This window comes from Acinonyx jubatus, chromosome C1 (assembly GCF_027475565.1).
Source record: "Acinonyx jubatus isolate Ajub_Pintada_27869175 chromosome C1, VMU_Ajub_asm_v1.0, whole genome shotgun sequence".
NCBI lineage: Eukaryota > Metazoa > Chordata > Mammalia > Carnivora > Felidae > Acinonyx > Acinonyx jubatus.
In genome coordinates this window covers 36,774,407-36,798,345 of record NC_069381.1, presented here as the reverse complement: position 1 = coordinate 36,798,345, position 23,939 = coordinate 36,774,407, and the positions used below count along the sequence as shown (strand labels likewise).

General features: G+C 39.1%; 1 protein-coding gene across 1 annotated transcript in view; it reads right to left on the bottom strand.

The window, feature by feature from the left end:
* LOC106973491 (cytochrome P450 4X1) overlaps positions 1–8,563 on the bottom strand; it is a 32,321-nt gene extending 23,758 nt beyond the window's left edge. The window contains exon 1 of the mRNA XM_015070562.3: positions 5,910–8,563. Coding sequence (XP_014926048.2) covers positions 5,910–6,086 — 177 coding nt within the window. The 5' untranslated portion in view covers positions 6,087–8,563. The remainder of the gene's footprint in view (positions 1–5,909) is intronic.
* Between the last annotated feature and the right edge of the window lie 15,376 nt (positions 8,564–23,939).

Genomic DNA, 23,939 nt, shown 5'->3' with positions numbered 1-23,939 from the left:
ATTTGGTCATACTTTTAGTAACTCCTTTCTGGACAAAAAGGATAGAAAGCCATTGTGACTCCTGTAATATATGAATTTACATTTCTTCATCCATAGCAGTATCTTAATACATTTGAAAATATGTCTTACACATATTTAGGAAACACTGTTCAGAAATAATCAGAAAATGCTTAGTTCTCAAAGAAATAGTACTAGCTAACATTTACAAAGCACTACTATGAGCTAGATGTTGCCAAGTTACTTTCCATGTTTTATATATATTTTTAAACTTTTTTTAAATGTTTATTCATTTTTGAGAGACAGAGACAAAACGTGAGTGGGGGAGGGGCAGATGGAGAAGGAGACACAGAATCTGAAGCAGACTCCAGGTTCTGAGCTGTCAGCACAGAGCCCAACATGGGGCTTGAACCACGAGCCATGAGGTCATGACCTGAGCTGAAGACAGATGCTTAAGCAATTGAGCCACCCAAGCTCCCCTCCATGATGTATATTGTTTAATCTCTATACCAAGAACCCTATGAAGCAGATATGATTAGAACCTACATTTTACAGATGAGGAAACTGAGCCTTAGGAAGGTTAAGTATAATAGTTCTAGCTCTTCCTGGTGACTATCTGAGTGATGAATTGTCAAAAGAAACATAAAGGGCAAAAAAAAAAAAGGTAAATAGGTAGAGTTGGTAATATTAGCCAGCTTGATATATCAGCCATCTCTCATCTCTCATCTGCAAAACTCTGACACACAAAAAAATAATTTAGTGGCAGTCAAGAGAGATATGGACTTTAAAACATGATTGCAATAAACAATCTGACTGAAAATAAAACCATCCTTTGACAACAGTATCAGAAAGAATAAAACATTCAGAAACAAATTTAATAGGATAAATGTAAAGGTTACTGAAAACTACAAAACATTGTTGAAAGAAATTTAAAAAGACTTATATAAATGTAAAGACATTTCATGTTCATGGAGCAGAAAACTTCATATTGTTAAAATGGCAGTATTTGCCAAACTGATCTACAGATTCAGTGCAATCCCCATCAGAATCACAGCTGGCTTCTTTGTAGGCATTGACAAGCTGATTCTAACACTTATATGGAAACCAGAGGTATCCAAAATAGCCCACGTAATCTTGAAAAAGAACAAAGCAGGAGGACTCATGTTTCCTAATTTCAAAACTTACTACAAAGCAAAAATAATTAAGACAGTGTGGTATCAGCATAAGTATAGACAATAAGAATAATTCTATTCTATAAGAATAGAATTGAGAATCCATAAATAAACTTCATGTTTACAGTCAACTGATAGCAATGTCTTTTGTTCCAATAAGGTGACTCTTGGTGGGCTCTTGGATGGGGGCTGGTCACCAGATAGACCAAACTATAATTAGAAGTTTGGAATCTTCAGTCTCACTTCTCATTCTCCAGAGAAGGAGATGAACTGGAAATGGAGTTAATGTTCAATCGTATCTACGTGATGAAGCCTCCATAATAATTCCAAAAGTACAGGGTTTGGAGACCTGGTTTGGTGAACACATGGAGGTGCTGGTAGAGTGATACATCTGGAGAGGGCTCTGTGGAAGCTCTGTGCCCCTTCCCACATACTTGTCCTTTGCATCTCTTCCAACTGCATGTTCATCTGTATCCTTTATCATATCCTTTTATAACAAACTGGTAAACAGTAAGTCAACTGTTTCCTGAGTTCTGTGAGCTGTTCTAGCATATTAATCAAACCTGAGGAGAAGGTCATGGGAGCCTCCAACTTATAGTTGATTGGTCAGAAGCACAGTAACAACCTGGACTTGCAATTGGCATCTGAAATGGAGTTGGGGTAATCTTGTGGGGCTGAACCCTTAATCTGTGGGGTCTCCATAGGGAGAGAACTTGGTTTTTCCTACTCAGGTGTCAAAACAATTTAATGGGGGCAAAGTATCGTCTTTGCAACAAATGGTGCTGGGATAACTGGATATTCACAAAAAAATAGGATAAAGTTGGGCCCCCACCTTATGCAATATACAAAAATTAACTTAATGGATCAAAGTTCTAAATGAAAGAGCTAAAACTATAAAACTCTTAGAAGAAAAGATAAGGAATTAACCTTAGATTTGGCAAAGGTAGCTATATTTCTACATTAAAATGTAGAAAATCTACATTTTCTACACAAAAACCAGTTGCATTTCTGTACACTAACAATAAACAATCTGAAAAGAAAATGACAAAAACAAGCCCATTTACAATAGCATCAAAAAGAATAAAACATTTAGGAGGTGAAATCAAGTATTGGAAAACCAAGTATTTCCAACCAACAAGGTGAAAGACTTGTACAGTGAAAACTAAACAACATTGCTGAAGAAACAATATTTATGTATTTAAAAAAACATAAATAAATGGAAACACATCCCATGTTCACGAATTGGAAGACATTATTATTAAGATTCCAGTACTACCCAAAGAGTTTTACAAATTCAATGTAATGCCTAACAAAATCCCGATGATGTTTTCTGTAGAAATAGAAAAGTCTATCCTAAAATTTATATGAAATCTCAGGGGACCTTGAATAGCCAAAAAAATCTTTAATAAGAAGAACAAAGCTGAAGGACTCATTTTCCTGATTTCAAAACTTACTACAAAGCTACAGTAATCAAAACAGCATGGTTCTGGCACAGAGACAGACATATAGGCAAATGGAATAAAATAGAAAGCCTGGAAATAACCCTCAAATATATGGTCAAATGATTTTTGACAAAGGGGATAGAATCATTCCATGGGAAAAGGACATGTAAACAGGGTCTATATCTTCAGTAAGTTTCTGAACCTTTGGCTGTAATTACCAAGTGCTTGGGATTGGGTGGCTGGAAATGCATATTGAGCTTTTCTGTGTATGTGAAAAACTTTGTCCAAATAAACTAGCTTTGTACCCTGAAAAAAAAAAGGGGGGAAAGGGCAGTTTTTTCAACAAATGTTGTTGGGAAAACCGAATATCCACACGCAACAGAATAAAGTTGGGTCCTTCCTTATCTAACACCATATACAAAAATTAACCAAAAATGGCTCAAAGACCTAAAAGTAACAACTAAAACTATAAAACTCTTAGCAGAAAACACAGGGTAAATTCTTCACAACATTGGATCTGGCAATGATTTCTTGATTATGACACCAAAGGCACAGGAAAAAAGAAAAAAATATATATAAATTGGACTTTACAAAAATTAAAAAAATGTGTATGAAAACACAGTGTAACAGGAAAAGTAAAAAAACCCACAGAATTGGAGAAATATTTACAAATAATATATCTGATAAGGGATTAATATCCAGAATACATAGAGAAATATTAAAACTCAACATCAAAAAACAAACAACCTGATCCAAATATGGGTAAAGGACTTAACTGGCCATTCCTCCAAAGAAGATATACAAATGGCATTGAGCACATGAAAAGATGCTCAACATCACTAATCATTAGGGAAATTCAAATCAAAAGTATAAGATACTACCTCACACTCATTAGGATGACTACTATCAGAAAAAAGCAAAAGCCAGAAAACAACAAGTGTTGGTAAGAATGTGGAGAAATTGGAACCCCTGTGCACTTCTGGTGGAAGTGTAAAATGGTGCAGCCATTGCAGAAAACAGTATGGTTGCTCCTCAAAAAATTAAAAATAGAATTACCATATGATATAGTAATTCCACTTCTGGGTATATATCCAGTTGAAAGCTGGGTGTCAAACAGATTTTTACACTCATGTTCACAGTAGCTAAAATGTGGAATACAACCCAAGTGTCCACTGACAGGATGAACAGATAAACAAAATGTGGTATAGATGCACAGTGAAATATTATTCAGTTTTAAAAAGGAAGGGAATTCTGACACATGCTACAATATGGAAGAACCCTAAGGACATTATGCGAAGTGAAATAATCTAGTCACAAAAAGATACTACATGATTCCACTTATAGGAGATATGTAGAGTAGCAAAAACTGTAGAAACAGAAAATAGAATGGTGGTTGCCAGGGGCTGAGGAGAGACAAAAATGGGGAACTGTTGTTGAATGGGTATACAGTTTCAGTTTTACAAGATGCAAAGTGTTATGGAGGTGGATAGTGCTGGTGGTTGCACAGCATTATGAATGTATTTAATGTCACTGAACTGTACACTTTTAAAAATGGTGAAGATGGCAAATTTTATGTTTGGGGCATTTTACCACAGTAAAGATTTTGGGGAAAAATTCAGAAAGGTATCAGAATTTTCAACAGTTATCCCGAAAGCTAGAAGACAATGGCATGATGTCTTCAAAATTCCGAGAGAAAATTATTTCCAAAGTATAATTCTATACCCAGCCAAATTATCAGTCATGAATTTTAATGAATTAAAATTCATTAATGAATTTTAATAGACATTTTCAGCTATTCAAGAGCTCAAAAAATTCACCTGACATTCCTTTCACTCAATCTCAAGGAGCTACCCATAAAAATGATTAAATAAATCAAGAAAAATAGAAGACATAGTATCCAGGAAATGGAAGATATGACACAGGATGGCACAATATCTATGTATCAGACCTAGAGAAGAACCGACCAGTCCAGCTTAGAAGAGGAGGAGAGGTCTTTGGGAGAAATGCCTCCAGAAAAGCATAAAAACTGACAGGTTGTTTGATATGTTTTAATACTTGGAAAGATTCTTGAGATGTGTTTGACAGATCTATCTATTAAAACATTGGGGGGAAAAAAAAACAGTGACAGATTTTGAAAAACTAAGCATATGAGAAACACTGTGGAAGAAAAAATGTTCCATAAGAAAAGAAACAAAATCAACCATTAGATCAGTGGTAAGTAAACATTTACATAATAAAAATAATATAAATACTAATTTTTCTATTTAACCAAAAAATACAATATAACTATATTGGGACAGCAAAAGATGAGGTATAAGTGGTTACTCATCATAAAGTAGCTAGTAAATGGATATCTAAAATGATTGAATTAAGAAATGCAACATAGTAATATTAACTTAGCAGTAAGGATGAAAATAAACAGGTGAAACAGTTGAGAGTGGTTGCTTTAGGGAAGGACCAGGAGTGGGGGAGCCAAAGAATTCCGCAGTAGCTCTGCCGGAGACACCCTTCCCAACCCACCCACCCTTTAGAATTCTGCCCAGCCTTTCAGAGACTTTCCTTCCTCCCCTAGGTACAGACACCTATTTCCAAGATGCCTTGTTCCTGGGCCTCTATCAAAGCACTCACTACTGTATTTGCATTATCTCTTTGTGGTCTAAATATGCATCTGGTTTGGCCCTCTGAGGGCAGGTACGGGGGTCTGCTCTTTGTAATGCTAGCACCCATCACACAATTCCACTCAAAGCTGGCTGAATGAATAAAACAAGGTAATCAGGAGTGAGAGAGGATTTGGAGAACAAGAGAGACCAAAAGGTAAATTCGCCAACCGTTTTTGAGCTATTGGCTGGGGCTGCTCTCTACTTCAAAAGAATCTTGGGAAAAGAAAGTTCATTTTCTCTGGTTGTAACGGACTGAGGGTGGCAATTAATTGTGCTCAATTTTGCATATTTTCTGCAGTTAATTTGCATTATTTAGAATAACATAACTAATTTTTAGCGATCCATGTAGGATTTTTAAAATGCAGTACATAAATGCAAGAGATTGGTGAAGCAATTAGAGCCCGCCCTGAACTACAGCACGTTCTTTTTCTGTACTCAGTCTCTACGTGGCCCTCCCAGCCCTCCCGGAGCTTCCACCCTAGAGGCTCCAGGCTCTTTTCCTTTCCCTGCAGTGCTGTGAGCCACAGGGTGGGCCAGCTGTGCAGGACGCAGCGATGGGAGGAAGGGGCGCAAGCAGCCTCCTCTCCGCTCGCCGGGTTCCCTTGGCAGCATCCTTCTCCGCCCCTCCCTTCCATTACCTTCTGGTGCCCGTAGAACCAGTGGGTGGGGGGCGCGGGGAAAGGGCACAGGTCTCGCAGCAGCCGCTGCCTCCGCAGGTAGAGCTTGATGGCCTGCAGCAGCCCCAGGGCCAGGCAGAACACAAAGGCCAGGTACAAGGGCCGCGCCCAGCGCATCTCCAGCCAGGAGGGCTCCATCGCTGTGAGGGTCGCAGACAAGTCTGTGGGGCTCCGGAGGCGGGTGGGCTTTCTCCGCCCCGCGCCTGGAGAGGGTCGCCCAGCCTACCGCGTCTCCGTACACTCTGGCGAGCTCCCGGCTTCCCCGCGGAGGAGGAAGAGCGCTGGGAGCGACAGCTAAGGCTTGGCCAGAGGAGGCAGGCGCGAGTTCTCGGATTTCTAACCTTTCACCAATTGATGCGAACCTTCTTCATTCAGGGAGACTTCTTACCGCCCTTCTGGAGTGTCACACTTCATCTGTGACAGTTTGCAATCATGGGATATCTGAATTTAGGTTTTGAAATAATACCAAGGCTGAGGCCACTGTTTTTCTTCTTTGCCACAAATAAATGGTAAAGTGCTATGTTTAAAACAAAAAACAAAAACAAAAACAAAAACCCCAAAAACCTTCTTTCCTACTCTGAAATTCTATCAAAACCCACGGGGGTTGGGGGTGGGCATGTGTAATCATTATACTTATATAGTGTGGCTTGTCTGGTGGTACACATTTTACAATTGGTTCTCACTTGGATTTCCGGTGTTTGCCAATGTCCACCCCGTGCTATCAAGCTGCAGAAGACACTACAGATACAATCAGGTCCCAAATTACTTAAGTAATTTGTGGATCCCAGCGCAATATGAAAATGTGGGGCCCCTCATTAAAAAGTTGTTAGCAATTTCAAAATGATGACAGGAAAGCAGTAAACCAAGCTTGCCACCTTCTGAGTACGGGGCCCTGTTCCATGCCCATGGAGCCAGCCCTGGATACCAGAGGCATAAATAATCTGGAGAGCATAGATAAGAGGAAAATGTAGTGAAATAATTAGAAAGTAATGTGTTTTGGTATTTATTACCTATTAGTTGGTAAACTAGGATCCAACAGACCTGGCCGCCCAAGCTGCTGTCCCCCACTCCCAACCTTCTTTATAGGCATTGCCCAAAATTCATTTATTCATTCATTTATTTATGCTAAGAAAGGCACATTTTAGGTGTTGGGTTTACAGCCTTGAACAATAAACTCAATCTCTGCTACAGCTTCCTATTCTTCTCCCTGTCACTGCCTCCACTCCTCAAGCCCTTACCCCAGTCTCCATTGCCAGGTTTTATTTGGTAGGTTAATAGTTAAGACAGAGTCTAGTGGTGATACTTTCATCTGGACCAAGTACCAGCCCCTGGAATGTTCTATTATTTATCACACATTAAATGTTTCAGCTCCTTCTTCTCAAGGCCTTCCCACCTCCTGACTATCTCCATTCCTCATCTAGAAGTTGTTATTTGGCCATGTCTCAGAATCTTCCAGTTTATAAACTTTCCTCTGGGTAACTCATGGTGTTTTAGTTTTCCAGATTCTTCCTCTGTACCTTGATAAGTGTATGGTAGCCTTCATATGAACACATTGTGGTGATCGGGCTGAGGACCTCATTTCCATGCTCTGCCTTCAGGATCCAGGCTAGTCTCAGTTTCATGAGTCTGGTCCTGGGGTCCTCTGGGCTGACTGACAAATTGCCGAGTGTGGTTGGTGAACTTCTAGTTAGTTCTTTTAGCAGGGTCAGGGCCTGGGGACTCCTTAACTGACTCACTCTTACTCATGTTCTTGCTGGAGATGTTAACCCCTTCTGAGACCTGGCCAGTCCTTCAGCTGCATTCCATATCTTTCCTTGGAAAGCAAAGAACTTTGGGACTTTTTGTACTATACCCAGGAGCCTAAGAGAGTCTTGAGGCTGCTAACTCAAACCATTTATCTGCTTCACTGCCATTTTCACTTTGTCTCCTCTCCAAAAGGGAGCAAGGCAAAATCTATCCAAATCCTGACTTTTGGAATTTTAGCCTAGAGGGGAAAAATCAAATGCTCTCCTGACCCCTGGCCTCGCCACCTCTGCTATTATTTTTTTAAATGCTTATTATTTTTTTTACATATATTGTTTATTTATTTTTATTCTTTTCTGTTCTGTGTCACTAAAATCATTACAAAGCATGCTAATTCTTCCCCTAGTCTGCCAGGCTGGAAGAGGTGGTTTTTTTCACAACCTTCATTTAATGTAGTAGAAACTTTCCTTATGATGCAGCCTGTGTCTTCTCTACTCCTGATTGAGACTGGAAATCTACAGGCTACTCCAACAGGACATGCTAATGGGAGATACAGGAAGTTAGAAAATTATTTATTCTGGCCAGATACAACTCAAAAATCCCATTTTGGAGACCAAAAGCACAGCATTTGGTCTTTCTCTTTCTTTTTCCTTCTCTTGGTATTCCTTTGCAAATGTCCACTGAATTGAATTTCCTTGGCTGTAGTACGGGGGATAGGACACTGAAAAAGCTCCAGCAGCATAATGATGCCTGATCAGCCCAGGTAAGGATTTCAGACTTTATAAAAGGCCATGGGAATCCACCCAAGGGATATTTTTTAAATTAAATTGAATTAAAAAAATTTACATCCAAATTAGTTAGCATATAGTGCAACAATGATTTCAGGAGTAGATTCCTTAGTGCCCCTTACCCATTTAGCTCATCCCCCCTCCCACAACCCCTCCAGTAACCCTCTGTTTGTTCTCCATATTTATGAGTTTCTTCTGTTTTGTCCCCCTCTCTAATTTATATTATTTTTGTTTCCCTTCCCTTATGTTCATCTGTTTTGTCTCTTAAAGTCCTCATATGAGTGAAGTCATATGATTTTTGTCTTTCTCTGACTAATTTCACTTAGCATAATACCCTCCAGTTCCATTCATGTAGTTGCAAATGGCAAGATTTCATTCTTTTTGATTGCCGAGTCATACTCCATTATATATATATATATATATATATATATATATATATATATATATATATATCCTCTTTATCCATTCATCCATTGATGGACATTTGGGCTCTTTCCACACTTTGGCTATTGTTGATAGTGCTGCTATAAACATGGGGGTCCATGTGTCCCTTCGAAACAGCACACCTGTATCCCGTGGATAAATGCCTAATAGTGCAATTGCTGGGTCATAGGATAGTTCTATTTTTAGTTTTTTGAGGAACCTCTATACTGTTTTCCAGAGTGGCTGCACCGGCTTGCATTCACACCAACGATGCAAAAGAGATCCTCTTTCTCCACATCCTCGTCAACATCTATTGTTGCGTGAGTTGTCAATGTTAGCCATTCTGACAGGTGTGAGGTGGTATCTCATGGTGGTTTTGATTTGTATTTCCATGATGATGAGTGATGTTGAGCATTTTTTCATGTGTCAGTTGGCCATCTGGATATCTTCTTTGGAGAAGTGTCTATTCATGTCTTTTGCCCATTTCTTCACTGGATTATTTGGTTTTTGGGTGTTGAGTTTGATAAGTTCTTTATAGATTTTGGATGCTAACCTTTTATCTGATATGTCATTTGCAAATATCTTCTCCCATTCTGTTGGTTGCCTTTTAGTTTTGCTGATTGTTTCCTTCACTGTGCAGAGGCTTTTTATTTTGATGAGGTCCCAGTAGTTCATTTTTGCTTTTGTTTTCCTTGCCTCCAGAGATGTGTTGAGTAAGAAGTTGCTGCGGCCAAGGTCAAAGAGGTCTTGCCTGCTTTCTCCTCGAGGATTTTGATGGCTTCCTGTCTTACATTTAGGTCTTTCATCCATTTTGAGTTTATTTTTGTGTATGGTGTAAGAAAGTGGTCCAGGTTCATTCTAGAATTATGTGTTCTAGCTCTGTGAAGAATGCTGGTGTTACTTTGATAGGGATTGCATTGAATATGCAGATTGCTTTGGGTAATATCGACATTTTAACAATATTTGTTCTTCCTATCCAGGAGCATGGAATCTTTTTCCATTTCTTTGTGTCTTCTTCAATTTCTTTCATAAGCTTTCTCTAGTTTTCAGTGTATAGATTTTTCACCTCTTTGGTTAGATTTATTCCCAGGTATTTTATGTTTTTTTTTTTTTTTTTTTTTTGTGCAGCTGTAAATGGGATCAATTCCTTGATTTCTCTTTCTCTTGCTTCATTGTTGGTGTATAGAGATGCAACTGATTTCTGTGTTGATTTTATATCCTGCAACTTTGCTGAATTCGTGGATCAATCCTAGCAGTTTTTTGTTGGAATCTTCTGGGTTTTCCATATAGAGTATCATGTCATCTGCAAAGAGTGAAAGTTTGACCTCCTTCTGGCTGATTTGGATGCCTTTTATTTCTTTGTGTTGTCTGATTGCAGAGGTGAAGACTTCCAATACTATGTTGAATAACAGTGGTGAGAGTGGACATCCCTGTCTTGTTCCTGACCTTAGGGGGAAAGCTCTCAGTTTTTCCCCATTGTGGATGATATTAGCATTGGGTCGTTCATATATGGCTTTTATGATCTTGAGGTATGCTCCTTCTATCCCTACTTTCTTGAGGGTTTTTATCAAGAAAGGATGCTGTATTTTGTCAAATGCTTTCTCTGCATCTATTGAGAGGATCATATGGTTCTTGTCCTTTCTTTTATTGATGTGATGAATCACCTTAATTGTTTTGTGGATATTGAACCAGCCCTGAATCCCAGGTATAAATCCCACTTGGTCGTGGTGAAAAAATTTTTAAATGTATTGTTGGATCCGGTTGGCTAATATCTTGTTGAGGATTTTTGCATCCATGTTCATCAGGGAAATTGGTCTATAGTTCTCCTTTTTAGTGGGGTGTCTGTCTGGTTTTGGAATCAAGGTAATGCTGGCTTCATAGAAAGACTTTGGAAGTTTTCTTTCCATTTCTATTTTTTTGGAACAGCTTAAAGAGAATAGGTGTTAACTCTTCCTTAAATGTTTGGTAGAATTCCCCTGGAAAGCCATCTGGCCCTGGACTCTTGTTTTTGGCAGATTTTTGATTACTAATTCAACTTCCTTACTGGTTATGGATCTATTCAAATTTTCTATTTCTTCCTGTTTCAGTTTTGGTAGTGTATATGTTTCTAGGAATTTGTCCATTTCTTCCAGATTGCCCACTTTATTGGCATATAATTGTTCATAATATTCTCTTATTATTGTTTTTATTTCTGTTGTGTTGGTTGTGATCTCTCCTCTTTCATTTTTGATTTTATTTATTTGGGTCCTTTCCTTTTTCTTTTTGATCAAATTGGCTAGTGGTTTATCAATTTTGTTAATTCTTTCAAAGAACCAGCTTCTGGTTTCATTGATCTGTTCTATTGTCTTTTTATGGTTTTGATAGCATTAATTTCTGCTCTAATCTTTATTATTTCCTGTCTTCTTCTGGTTTTGGGTTTTATTTGCTGTTCTTTTTCCAGCTCCTTAAGGCGTAAAGTTAAGTTGTGTATCTAAGATCTTTCTTCCTTCTTTAGGAAGGCCTGGATTGCTATATACTTTCCTCTTATGACTGCCTTTGCTGTGTCCCAGAGGTTTGGGGTTGTGGTGTTATCATTTTCATTGACTTCCATATACTTTTTAATTTCCTCTTTAACTTCTTGGTTAGCCCATTCATTCTTTAGTAGGATGTTCTTCAGTTTCTAAGTATTTGTTAGCTTTCCAAATTTTTTCTTGTGGTTGATTTCGAGTTTCATAGTGTTGTGGTCTGAAAATATGCACGGTATGATCTCGATCTTTTTGTACTTACTTAGGGCTGATTTGTGTCCCAGTATGTGGTCTATTCTGGAGAACGTTCCATGTGCACTGGAGAAGAATGTATATTCTGCTGCTTTAGGATGAAATGCTCTGATTATATCTGTTAAGTCCATCTGGTCCAATGTGTCATTCAAAGCCATTGTTTCCTTGTTGACTTTTTGATTAGATGATCCATCCATCGCTGTGAGTGGGGTGTTGAAGTCTCCTCCTATTATGGTAATACTATCGATGAGTTTCCTTGTTTGTGATTAATTGATTTATATACTTGGGTGTTCCACATTTGGTGCATAAATATTTACAATTGTTAGGTCTTCTTGGTGGATAGACCCCTTGATTATGATATAATGCCTTTCTGAATCTCTTGATACAGTCTTTATTTTAAAGTCTAGATTGGGGTGCCTGGGTGACTCAGTTGGTTGAGCATCTGACTTCGGCTCAGGTCATGATCTCATGGTCTGTGAGTCTGAGCCTGACATCCGGCTCTGTGCTGACAGCTCAGAGCCTGGAGCCTGCTTTAGATTCTGTGTCTCCCTCTCTCTCTGACCCTCCCCCATTCATTCTCTGTCACTCTCTGTCTCAAAAATAAATAAACATTAAAAAAAAAATAAAGTGTAGATTGTCTGATGTAAGTATGGCTACTCCAGCTTTCTTTTGTTGACCATTAGCATGATACATGGTTCTCCATCCCCTTACTTTCAATCTGAAGGTGTCTTTAGATCTAAAGTGGGTCTCTTGTAAACAGCATATAGATGGATATTGTTTTCTTATCCATTATGTTACCCTATGTCTTTTGATTGGAGCACTGAGTCCATTGACGTTTAGAGTGAGAACTGAAAGATATGAATTTATTGCCATTATGATGCTTGTAGAGTTGGAGTTTCTGGTGGTGTTCCTTGGTCCTTTCTAATCTTTGTTGCTTTTGGTATTTATTTATTTATTTCTCTCTCTCTCTCTCTCTGTATATATATTTTTTCATCTTTTCTCCCCTCAGAGAGTCCTCCTTAAAATTTCTTGCAGGGCTGGTTTAGTGGCCACAAACTCCTTTAGTTGTTGTTTACCTGGGAAACTTTTTATCTCTTCTTCTATTTTGAATCACAGCCTTGCTGGATAAAGAATTCTTGTTGAATATTTTTCTGATTGAGCACATTGAATATATCCTGCCACTCCTTTCTGGCCTGCCAAGTTTCTGTGGATAGGTCTGCTGCAAACCTGATCTGTCTTCCCTTGTAGGTTAGGGACTTTTTTCCCTTGCTGCTTTCATGATTCTCTCTTTGCCTGAATATTTTGTGAATTTGACTATGATATGCCTTGTTGATGGTCAGTTTTTGTTGAATCTAATGGGGGTCCTCTGTGCTTCCTGGATTTGGATGTCTGTGTTTTTCCCCAGGTTAGGAACATTTTCTGCTATGATGTGCTCCCATAACACTTCTACCTCTATTTCTCTCTCTTCCTTTTCTGGGACCCTTATGATTCTGATGTTGTTCCTTTTTAATGAGTCACTGATTTCTCTAATTTATTATTTTTTAATGTTTATTTATTTTTGAGACAGAGAGAGACAGAGCATGAATGGGGGAGGGTCAGAGAGAGAGGGAGACACAGAATCTGAAGCAGGCTCCAGGCTCTGAGCTGTCAGCACAGAGCCTGATGTGGGGCTCGAACTCACAGACCGTGAGATCATGACCTGAGCCGAGGTTGGAAGCTCAACCGACAAAACCACCCAGGCACCTCTGATTTCTCTAATTCTTAAGTCGTGCTCTTTTGCCTTAATCTCCCTCTTTTTTTCTGCTTCATTATTCTCTGTAAGTTTGTCCTCTATATTTCTGATGGTTTGTTCTGCCTCATCCATCCTTGCCGCCATGGCATCCATCTGTGATTGCAGCTCAGTTATAGAATTTTAAATTTCATTCTGACTACTTTTTACTTCTTTTATCTTTGCAGAAAGGCATTCAGATCTATTTTCAACTCCAGCTAGTATTCTTATTATCATGATTCTAAATTCTGGTTCAGACATCTTGCTTGTATCTGTGTTGGTTAAATCCCTGGCTGTCGTTTTTTCATGCTCTTTCTTTTGAGGTGAATTCCTTCATTTTGTCATTTTGAAGGGAGAAAAGGAATTAATGAAGTAGAAAAATTAAAATTAAAAAAATTAAAATTAAAAAAATATTCAAAATTAAAAATACACACACAAAATAATCGAATAAATGATGCTAGATCCTAAGTGTGTTTTGATCTGGGTGTTGAAAGTGGTTTGATAGAAACCCTTTTTTAAATAAAAAAAAGGGAGGAAAAAAAGGAAATCGTTTGAGAATTTGAAAAAATGAATACACTGAAGTAGACTAAAATGAGATGATGGGAGTAAAATAGAATTTGAAAACAATTACACAGAAGCGAAGAATATAGTAGAAAAAAATTAAAGAAAAATATTTTCAATAAAAATTAAAAATAAAAATGGATTTTTTCTTTCGCTGTATTCAAGAAAAAGAAAAGAAACAAAAAGAAAACAGAGGGGGGGAAAAAGAAGGAAATCATTTGAAAATTTAAAAAAGTGAATACACTGTAGTAGACTAAAATGAAGTGATGGAAGTAAAATAGAATTTGAAAAAAAGTTACATAAAAGCAAAAAAATATATAGTAAAAAAAATTAAAGAAAAATATTTTTAATAGAAATTGCAAGTAAAAATGAAGTTTTTCTCTTTTTGCATTCAAGAAAAAGAAAAGAAACAAAAAAGAAAAAAGAAAAGGAAATTGTTTGAAAATTTCAAAAAGTTAATACGCTGAAGTAGACTAAAATAAGATGATGGAAGTAAAATAGAATTTTAAAAAATGTACACAAAAGTAAAAAATATAGTAAAAAAATTGAAGAAAAATATTTTTAATAAAAATTGAAAATAAAAATGAATTTTTTCTCTTTCTGTATTCAAGAAAAAGAGAATAAGTATAACAAAAGAAAGAAAGAAAGAAAATTGAATAGATGGACCTGATAACAGATTGAAATAGGACTGAAATTACTCTCTTTTCCCCTAGAAGTCAGACTATGTAGTGCTTTATAGTCCATAAACTAGGCAGGCAGTGAGACTTGTGTTCTTGAAGAGCGAAGTTGGCCCAGTTGGGTGGGGCTCAGTGTAATGGCTCCGTTCCCCACTCGATGGCACTGCTAGCCCCACTGGGGTGGCTTGTTAAGGCGCTCCTAGGTGCATATACACATGCGTGGGAGTGGTGAAAAGGCATCACCCAGCTACCCAGTCTCCAGTATCGGAACTCTGTTCTCCTGGAATAGCAATCATGCGTCCATCCTCTGTCTTCAGCTTTCATCCACTCCCCGTTTTTTCACTGCCCGTGACCAGGCCCCAGGCAGTACCTTTCTCCCTAGTTTCATCTTAGATGTGGCTGTTTTCCTCGACCCCTTACTTCTGAAGGACTGCGGCTTTGACCCATTTTGCCCCTGCGGAGGGTCTCACTGAGCAATGGCCAGGTGCTGGCCGCACCCAGGAACGTTCATGAGACCCTGCTGCTGCTGGTGCCCTGAGACTGCGGCCAGGCGCCAGCCCGCCCCAGAAAAAGTTCATGAGATAGTGTAGCAGCAGCTTTTCAGGGATTATGGGAAATCACAACACACATCTGGCACCAGGCTTCACCCTTAATGACCTTGTTCCAGCACCAGCGAATGTGGCCGTTTTCTGGGGTCTGCTGGGACCAGGTGGCCTCAACAATCTCTACCAAATGTCCTTCCAGCAGTGGAACTGCTTTTCCCCGTGTGGCCCAAGAACCTCTCGGACCCCATTCTGTTCCTGGGGATTTGCCCTTCCCACCAGAGCACCGCCAGGTATTGAGGTGCAGAGTTGCAGACTTTGTGCTCCCCTTGTTTACAGTCTTAATGGAATTTAAACCCTCTCCTTTCTCCTTTCTCCCTTTTTAGTTTAGTCCCTGTGGCTGTTTCCAAATTTTCCACTTTCTCTCCAGCTACTTTTGGGGAGGGGTGCTTTCCCATATTCTCCCCCCCCCATCTCCGTTCTCTCTCTGCACACGAAAGCACCTCCCTTCCCATGGCTTCTCGCTCCCCAAGTTCACCTCTCCGCGCTGTATACCTGCTGAATTCTATGGTTCAGGTTGTGCAGATTGTTGTGTTAATCCTCCAATCAGTTTTCTAGGTGTGCAGGATGGTTTAGTGTTGGTCTGGCTGTATTTCATGGATGCGAAACACACAAAAAACTTCCATGCTGTTCTGCCATCTTGACTCCTCCCCCACCCAAGGGATTTAAAATGGAAAGTGACCTGGTTAGATAGTAGATTACTCTGACAGCTATTTGGGAGATAATAATAGGTAAATGTTTGTTGTGTGCTTACTAAGCGTCAAGTACTATATTAAAGTGATTTACATATAGTAACTCCTTTAATCTTCATAATAAAAATTTGAGGTAGACATTACCATTTTCCCCATGGTATATATAGACGAACTAATGCAGGTTTCCCAGGACATCAAAGGGTGAGAAGGGGGATCGGGATTTGAATCCAGTCTGCCTCAAGAATCCAGGTCTTAGATTCTTAGATGATGTATATGTGTGTGTATGGGTGGGGGTGATTGAAAGACTGGCTCTAGAAGACCATTTCTCTTGCCGTTGCAATATTCAGATAAGATGTGATGGTGGCCTGGCAAGGGGGAGTGCCATGGGACAGAGAGGCAGAATGAGTGGGAGAAATATTGGAGAATGTTTTTTTTAAATTTTATTTTTTTGAAAGAAAGAGAGAGAGAGTGCATGTATGCATGCAGAGAAGGGCAGAGAGAGAAAGAGAGAATCCCAAGCAGGCTCTGTACTGTCAGTGGGGAGCCCCACATGGGGTTTGAACTCACGAACTGTAAGATCATGACCTGAGCCAAAATCAAGAGTTCGATGCTTACGCTGCAAAGCTACTCAGGTGTCGTGCCCTGTAGAGTGTTTTTGATGGAGTTGATAGCTGACTGGATGTGAACGCAGTAAGGAATACATATAGGATGATCCCTATGTTTCTCTTCATTGAGAAAAACAGAGCAAGAAGAATCACCTTTCCCCCTTGTCCCCAACATGTCCCATCCCAAGTGTCTTCTGTTCTTCTTGAGCCCACCATCAAGAATTACCTCCCCTACGAATGCTTCTCTAACCACCCAGCCTGTGAACAATTAAAGTACTCATTTTCATACCTCTCATTTGATACTTCATTTGTTTATGTTTTCATTTATGACTCATTCCATAGTCAGCAGTCCTATGCAGCCTCATTATGTATCTCTTTTTATGTTCAACTTATCTTCCTCATTAGGTCTGGAAACTCCATGGTGATGAAGGATTTATTTTTTTTAATCTTGGATTTTCTTGAGCCCAGCCAGGCTGGGTGCATAGCAGTTGCTTTAGAAATAGTTGTTTAGGGGCGCCTGGGTGGCTCAGTCAGTTAAGTCTCTGACTCTTGACTCATGGTTATGAGATCAAGCCCCGCCTCTGGCTCTGTGCTGGGTGTGAAGCCTGCTTAATATTGTCTCTCTCCTGGGGCACCTGGGTGGCTCAGTCAGTTAAATGTCTGACTCTTGATTTCAACTCAGGTCATGATCTCACTGTTCCTGAGTTTGAGCCCTCAGGCTCTGCACTGACAATGCAGACCCTGCATGGGATTCTCTCTCTCCCTCTCCTTCTGCCCCTTCCCCGCTTGTGTGCACTGCTCTTGCTCTCTCTCTCTCAAAAAATAGTTATTTAATTGACTTGAACTAGGGAAACATACTGGGGGCTTTTACGAAACAGCAGGATGAGGAATATAAGATGTAGATGTACGATCTAGAAAGCAAGAGAGTAACAAAGGAATGGAGGCATCCCAGGTCAATGGGCTTGTCTACTAAGAGAATAAACTTAAGGTAAGAGGTGGGAAGGGAGGTGAGGAGAGAAAGAATAAAGTAGAGTGACAGCTGTTTTCACAATGGGGAACTTGGTGCTTGTTCTGAAGGGAGACGGTGCTGATAGAAAGGAAGAATGGAAGGTGCTGAGAGATGGGCTATTAGAGAAAAAATAGGGCCAGGGGTTGAGTGGGGTGTTGAATAGAAGGAATGAGCTGGATGGGATGGGGCACAGAAACTTCACTGATGTCCAGTCCCAAATAGTTTTATGAAAGTATTCAGGCTGGGCCCTCATCACTTTGGTCTGCTCTTAACTGACAACATAGTAGTTGTGGTTTTGAAGGGGTCCACCTGGGAAGACAAACATAGAGACATTGGAGGAAGGATAGAGGGAGGGAGTGGACAGATTACATCTCTCATGCCAGGTATCCTCAATTTTCTCAGAGAATTCTGAGGCATCTTCTGTCCTGGCAAGGACAGAGAGGATTGAATGTCTGAGCAGGGCGGGAATCTGGGGCAGCTACAGTGATGCTGAGGACATTGGCAAGCAGTTGTTAAAAGACAGAGGAACCAGTGGAATTTACATAACAGGTTCCATGCAGAGGGCCCAGGCCACATGGTTCCATTTTGTATTTTCTCCCACAAGAGTCCAGGAGTAAGAGAATGGAAATGTTCAGAAAAGAGGCATAAAACCAGTCTCCTCCCTTACTGCTGCCTCTTGTGCACCGGTCAGTCCTGGGAAATGCCAGGATACAAAAATGGGTCCAGGGTAGGCCTCTCCCTGGGACAACTCACAGTCTGGTGGAAGACAGACAGATACAGAACAATGGATACTTGCTATGATTAGAAAGAACTCTATGGATTATCTAGACCTCATCCAGTCTTACGAATCAAGAAATGAAATCCCAAACAGAAAAGTAGTTTTCCCTGAGCCCCTTCTCTCCATACTGAGAATTCCAAAGTTTTCTCTCCTTTCATCCTTAATGCTTGTGTGCCATACCAGTTGTTCCGATCTCCACATTGATACGGGGAAACCATCAAATGTGTCTAGCAGTGTTGGTCTGTTACCTTGAGAAATCCCAATATCTTAGAAACTGGGTGGAGAAGTGTGAGCTTCCAGAGGAGGAAAAGGAGCAAGCAGAGAGACCTGAGGGGCATGGGGAACACGAGGTGTTATGGGATACAAGGAGACAATGTTGAAACACTTCAAGTAAAAGATGGATGTTCAGTGCTCCTGAGACAGCAAAGATCAAGTTTAAAATGTGTTTCTTGGAATTAGTGGTGTAGAAGTCAGTTGTAACCATAGGAGGAGTTGTTGAAATGATGGATATAGAAACCAAAATGAAGTGGGTTGGAAAAGGAATACGATGGCAATTCAATTAGTACTGTGGAGAAAATATTATCAACTCTAAAAAGTTTGGCTATGATAAAGCAGATAATTAGGACGCTACCCCCAATAAAGGGACAGGAATTCAAGAGCATAGGGATAGGAAGGACTCTCTGCCGCTCCCTATCTCCCTTCACCAGGTTCCTAGAAGAGGGAGAAGTTGGGATATGCAGAGAAGTCACTGACCTTGACTTAGAAGAAATAAGGAAAGGTTGGGGTAGATGTAGAGTTTCATGTTTTGTGGATGACTTCTTTGGATAAGTGTATGTTCATGTTTTTTCCCATTTCTTCACTGGATTGTTAGTTTTTTCAGTGTTGAGTTGGATAAGTTCTTTATAGATTTTGGATACTAACCTTTTATTTGATATGCCATTTGCACATAACTTCTCCCATTCTGTTGGTTGCTTTTTAGTTTTGCTGAGTGTTTCCTTCGCTGTGCAGAAGCTTTTTATCTTGATGAGGTCCCAGTAGTTCCTTTTTGTTTTTGTTTCCCTTGTCTCTGGAGACATGTCAAGTAAGAAGTTGCTGCAGCTGAGGTCAAAGACGTTGTTGTCTGTTTTCTCTTCTAGGATTTTGATGGCTTCCTGCCTTACATTTAGGTCTTTCATCTGTTTTGAGTTTATTTTTGCATATGGTGTAAGAAAGTGGTCCAGGTTCATTCTTCTGCATGTCACCATCCAGTTTTACCAATACCATTTGCTGAAGAAACTGTCTTTTTTCCATTGGATGTTCTTTCCTGCTTTGTCAAAGATTAGTTGGCCATATGTTTGTGGATCCATTTCTGGGTTCTCTATTCTGTTCCATTGGTCTGAATGTCTGTTTTTGTGCCAGTACCATAGTCTTGATGATTACAGCTTTGTAATACATCTTGAAGTCTGGAATTATGATGCCTCCAGCTTTGGTTTTCTTTTTCAACATTACTTTGGCTATTCAGGATCTTTTCTGTTTTCATACAAATTTTAGGATTGTTTGTTCTAGCTCTGTGAAGAATGCTGGTGTTATTTTGATAGGGATTGCATTGAATGTGTAGGTTGCTTTGGGTAGTATCAACATTTTAACAATATTTGTTCTTTCAATCCATGAGCATGGAATGTTTTTCCACTTCTTTGTGTCTTCTTCCATTTCTTTCATAAGCTTTCTATAGTTTTCAGTGTACAAATCTTTTACCTCTTTGGTTCGGTTTATTCCTAGGTATTTTATGGGTTTGGGTGCAACTGCAAATGGGATAGATTCCTTGATTTCTCCTGCTGCTGCTTCCTTATCTGTGTGTAGAAATGCAACTGATTTCTGTACGTTGATTTTTTATCCTGTGACTTTTCTGAATTCACGTATCAGTTCTAGCAGTTTTTAGGTGGAGTCTTTCAGGTTTTCCATGTAGAGTATCATGTCATCTGAGAAGAAAGTTTGACTTCATCTTTGATGCTTTGTATGTTTTTTATTTCTTTTTGTTGTCTGATTGCTGAGGCTAGGATCTCCAGCACTATGTTGAACAACAGTGGTGAAAGTGGACATCCCTGTCATGTTCCTGACCTTATGGGCAAAGCTCTCAGTTTTCCCCCATTGAGGATGATATTAGCTGTGGGTCTTTCATATATGGCTTTTATGATGTTGAGGTATGTTCCTTTATCCCTACTTTATTGTTTTTATCAAGAAAAGATGTACTATCAACAATAGCCAAAGTATGGAAAGAGCCAAATGTCCATCATGTCCATCGATGGATGAATGGATAAAGAAGATGTGTGAGATATATATATATATATATATATATATATATATGTGTGTGTGAGATATATATATATATATATATATATATATATATATATATATATGAATGATGGAGTATTACTTGGAAATCAAAAAGAATGAAATCTTGCCATTTGCAACTACATGGATGGAATTCTAGCGGGTATTATGCTAAGTGAAATTAGTCAGTCAGAGAAAGACAAATATCTTATGACTTCACTCATATGAGGACTCTAAGATACAAAACAGATGAGCATAAGGGAAGGGAAGCAGAAATAATATAAAGACAGGGAGGGGGACAAAACATAAGAGACTCTTAGGGCATCTGGGTACCTCACTCAGTTGGGCGTCTGACTTCAGCTCGGGTCATGATCTCACCACAGTTCATGAGTTGAAGCCCTACATTGGGCTCTGTGCTGACAGCACAGAGCCTGGAGCCCACTTCGAGTTCTGTGGCTCTCCCTTTCTCTGCTCCTCCCCTGCCCCTGCTCACACACACACACACACACTCTCTCTCTCTCTCAAAAATAAATAAACATAAAAAAAAGAGAGACTCTTAAATAGGGAGAATAAACAGAGGGTTACTGGAGGGGTTGTGGGAGGGGGGGATGGGCTAAATAGTAAGGGGCATTAAGGAATCTACTCCTGAAATCATTGTTGCACTATATGCTAACTAACTTGGATATAAATTAAAAAAATAAATAAATAAAAGAAATGATGCTGTATTTTGTCAAATGTTTTTTCTGCATCTACTGAAAGGATCATATGGTTCTTATCCTTTCTTTTATTAACGTGGTTTATCACAATGATTGGTTTGTGAACCAGCCCTACAGCCCAGGAAAAAAATCCCACTTGATCATGGTGAATACTTCTTTTAATGTACTTTTGAATTCAATTTCTTAGTATCTTCTTGAGAATTTTTGCAACTAGATTAACCAGGGATATTGACCTGTAATTCTCCTTTTTAGTGGGGTCTTGGTTTTGGAGTCAAGGTAATGATGGCTTCATAAAATGAGTTTGGAAACTTTATTTTCATTTCTTTTTTTTTTTTTTTTTGGAAAATTTTGAGAAGAATAGGTATTAACTCTTCTTTAAATGTCTGGTAGAATATGGTTCCACTCTTATGTGGATCCTAAGAAACTTAACAGAAACCCATGGGGGAAGGGAAGGAAAAAAAAAAAAAGAGGTTAGAGTGGGAGAGAGCCAAAACATAAGAGACTGTTAAAAACTGAGAACAAACTGAGGGTTGATGGGGGGTGGGAGGGAGGGGAGGGTGGGTGATGGGTATTGAGGAGGGTACCTTTTGGGATGAGCACTGGGTGTTGTATGGAAACCAATTTGACAATAAATTTCGTATATTAAAAAAAAAAAAATGTCTGGTAGAATTCCCCTGGGAAGTTATCTGGCCCAAGACTCTTTGTTGGGAGATTTTTGATAACTGGTTCAATTTCTTTGCTGGTTATGAGCCTGTTAAATTTTTCTATTTCTTCCTGTTTCAGTATTGGTAGTGTGTGAATGTCTAGGAATTTGTCCATTTCTTCCAGATTGTCCAGTTTGTTGGCATATAACTTTCATAGTATTCTCTTACTATAATTGCTTGTATTTCTGTGGTGTTAGCTGTGATCTCTCTCCTTTCATTCATGATTCTATCTACTTGAGTACTCTCTCTTTTCTTTTTGAGAAGTCTGGCTAGGGGGTTATCAATTTTATTTAATTCTTTCAAAGAAACTAGCTTTTACTTTTATTGATCTGTCTTATTGTCTGTTTCTATCTCATTTATTTCTGCTTAATCTTTATTTATTTTTAAATGTTTATTTATTTTTGAGAGAAAGCACAAGCAGGACCAGTGGGGGGCGGGAGAGAGAGAAGAGAAAGAGAATATGAAGCAGATTCCAGGCTCCAAGCTGTCAGCACAGAGCCAACATGGGTCTCAAACTCATGAACTGTGAGATCATGACCTGAGCCAAAGTTGGATGCTTAACTGAACTGAGCCACCCAGGCACCCCTATTTCTGCTCTAATCTTTATTATTTCCCTTCTTCTGCTGGATTTGGGCTTTATTTGCTACTCCTTTTCTAGCTCCTTTAGGTGTAAGGTTAGGTTGTGTATTTAGGAGCTTTTTGCTTCTTGAGATAGTCTTGAATTTCAATGTAGTTTCTTCTTAGGACTGCCTTTGCTACATCCCAAAGGGTTTGGATTGTTGTGTTTTCATTTTCATTTGCTTCCATGTATTTTTTGTTTCTTCTTTAATTTTCTGGTTAACCCATTCATTCTTTTATTTTATTAAAAAATTTTTAACTTTTCTTTATTTTGGGGAGATAGGGAAAGAGCGTGAGTGGGGGAGGGGCAGAGAGAGGTAGACACAGAATCCAAAGCAGGCTCCAGGCTCTGAGCTGTCAGCACAGAGCCTGACATGCGGTTTGAACTCACAAACTGTGACATCATGACCTGAGCCAAAGTTGGATACTTAACCAACTGAGCCAACCACGTGAGCCCCCATTCATTCTTTAGTAGGATGCTCTTTAACCTCCAAGTATTTGAGGGCTTTCCAAATTTTTTCTTGTGGTTGATTTCAAGTTTCATAGCATTGTGATCTGAAAATACGCATGGCATGTTCTCAATCATTTTTACTTGTTGAGGGCTAATTTGTGACCCACTATGTGATCTATTCTGGAAAATGTTTGATGTGTACTTGAGAAGAATGTGTATTCTGTTGCTTTAGGATGAAATGTTCTGAATATATCTGTTAAGTCCGTCTGGTCTAGTGGGTCTGTTATTCAAAGCCATTGTTTCCTTGTTGATTTTCTGCTTAGATGATCTACCCATTGCTGTAAATGGGGTGTTAAAATCTCCTACTATTATTGTATTATTATCAGTGAATTTCTTTATGTTTGTGTTTGATTGATTTATAGATTTGGGTGCTTCAAGTTGAGGGCATAGATGTTTACAATTGTTAGATCTTCTTGATGGATGAACCCCTTAATTATGATATAATATCCTTCATCTTTTGTTACAGTCTTTGTTTTAAAATCTATTTTGTCTGAGATAAGTATGGCAACTTCAACTTTATTTTGACATCCATTAGCTCAATAGATGGTTCTCCATCCCTTCGCTTTCAATCTGCAGGTGTCCTTAGGTCTAAAATGAGTCTCCTGTAGGCAGCATATAGATGGTTCTTGTTTTTTATTCATTCTGATACCCTGTGTCTTTTGATTGGAGCATTTAGTCCATTTACATTCAGAGTGATTATTCAAAGATATGAATTTAGTGCCATTGTGTT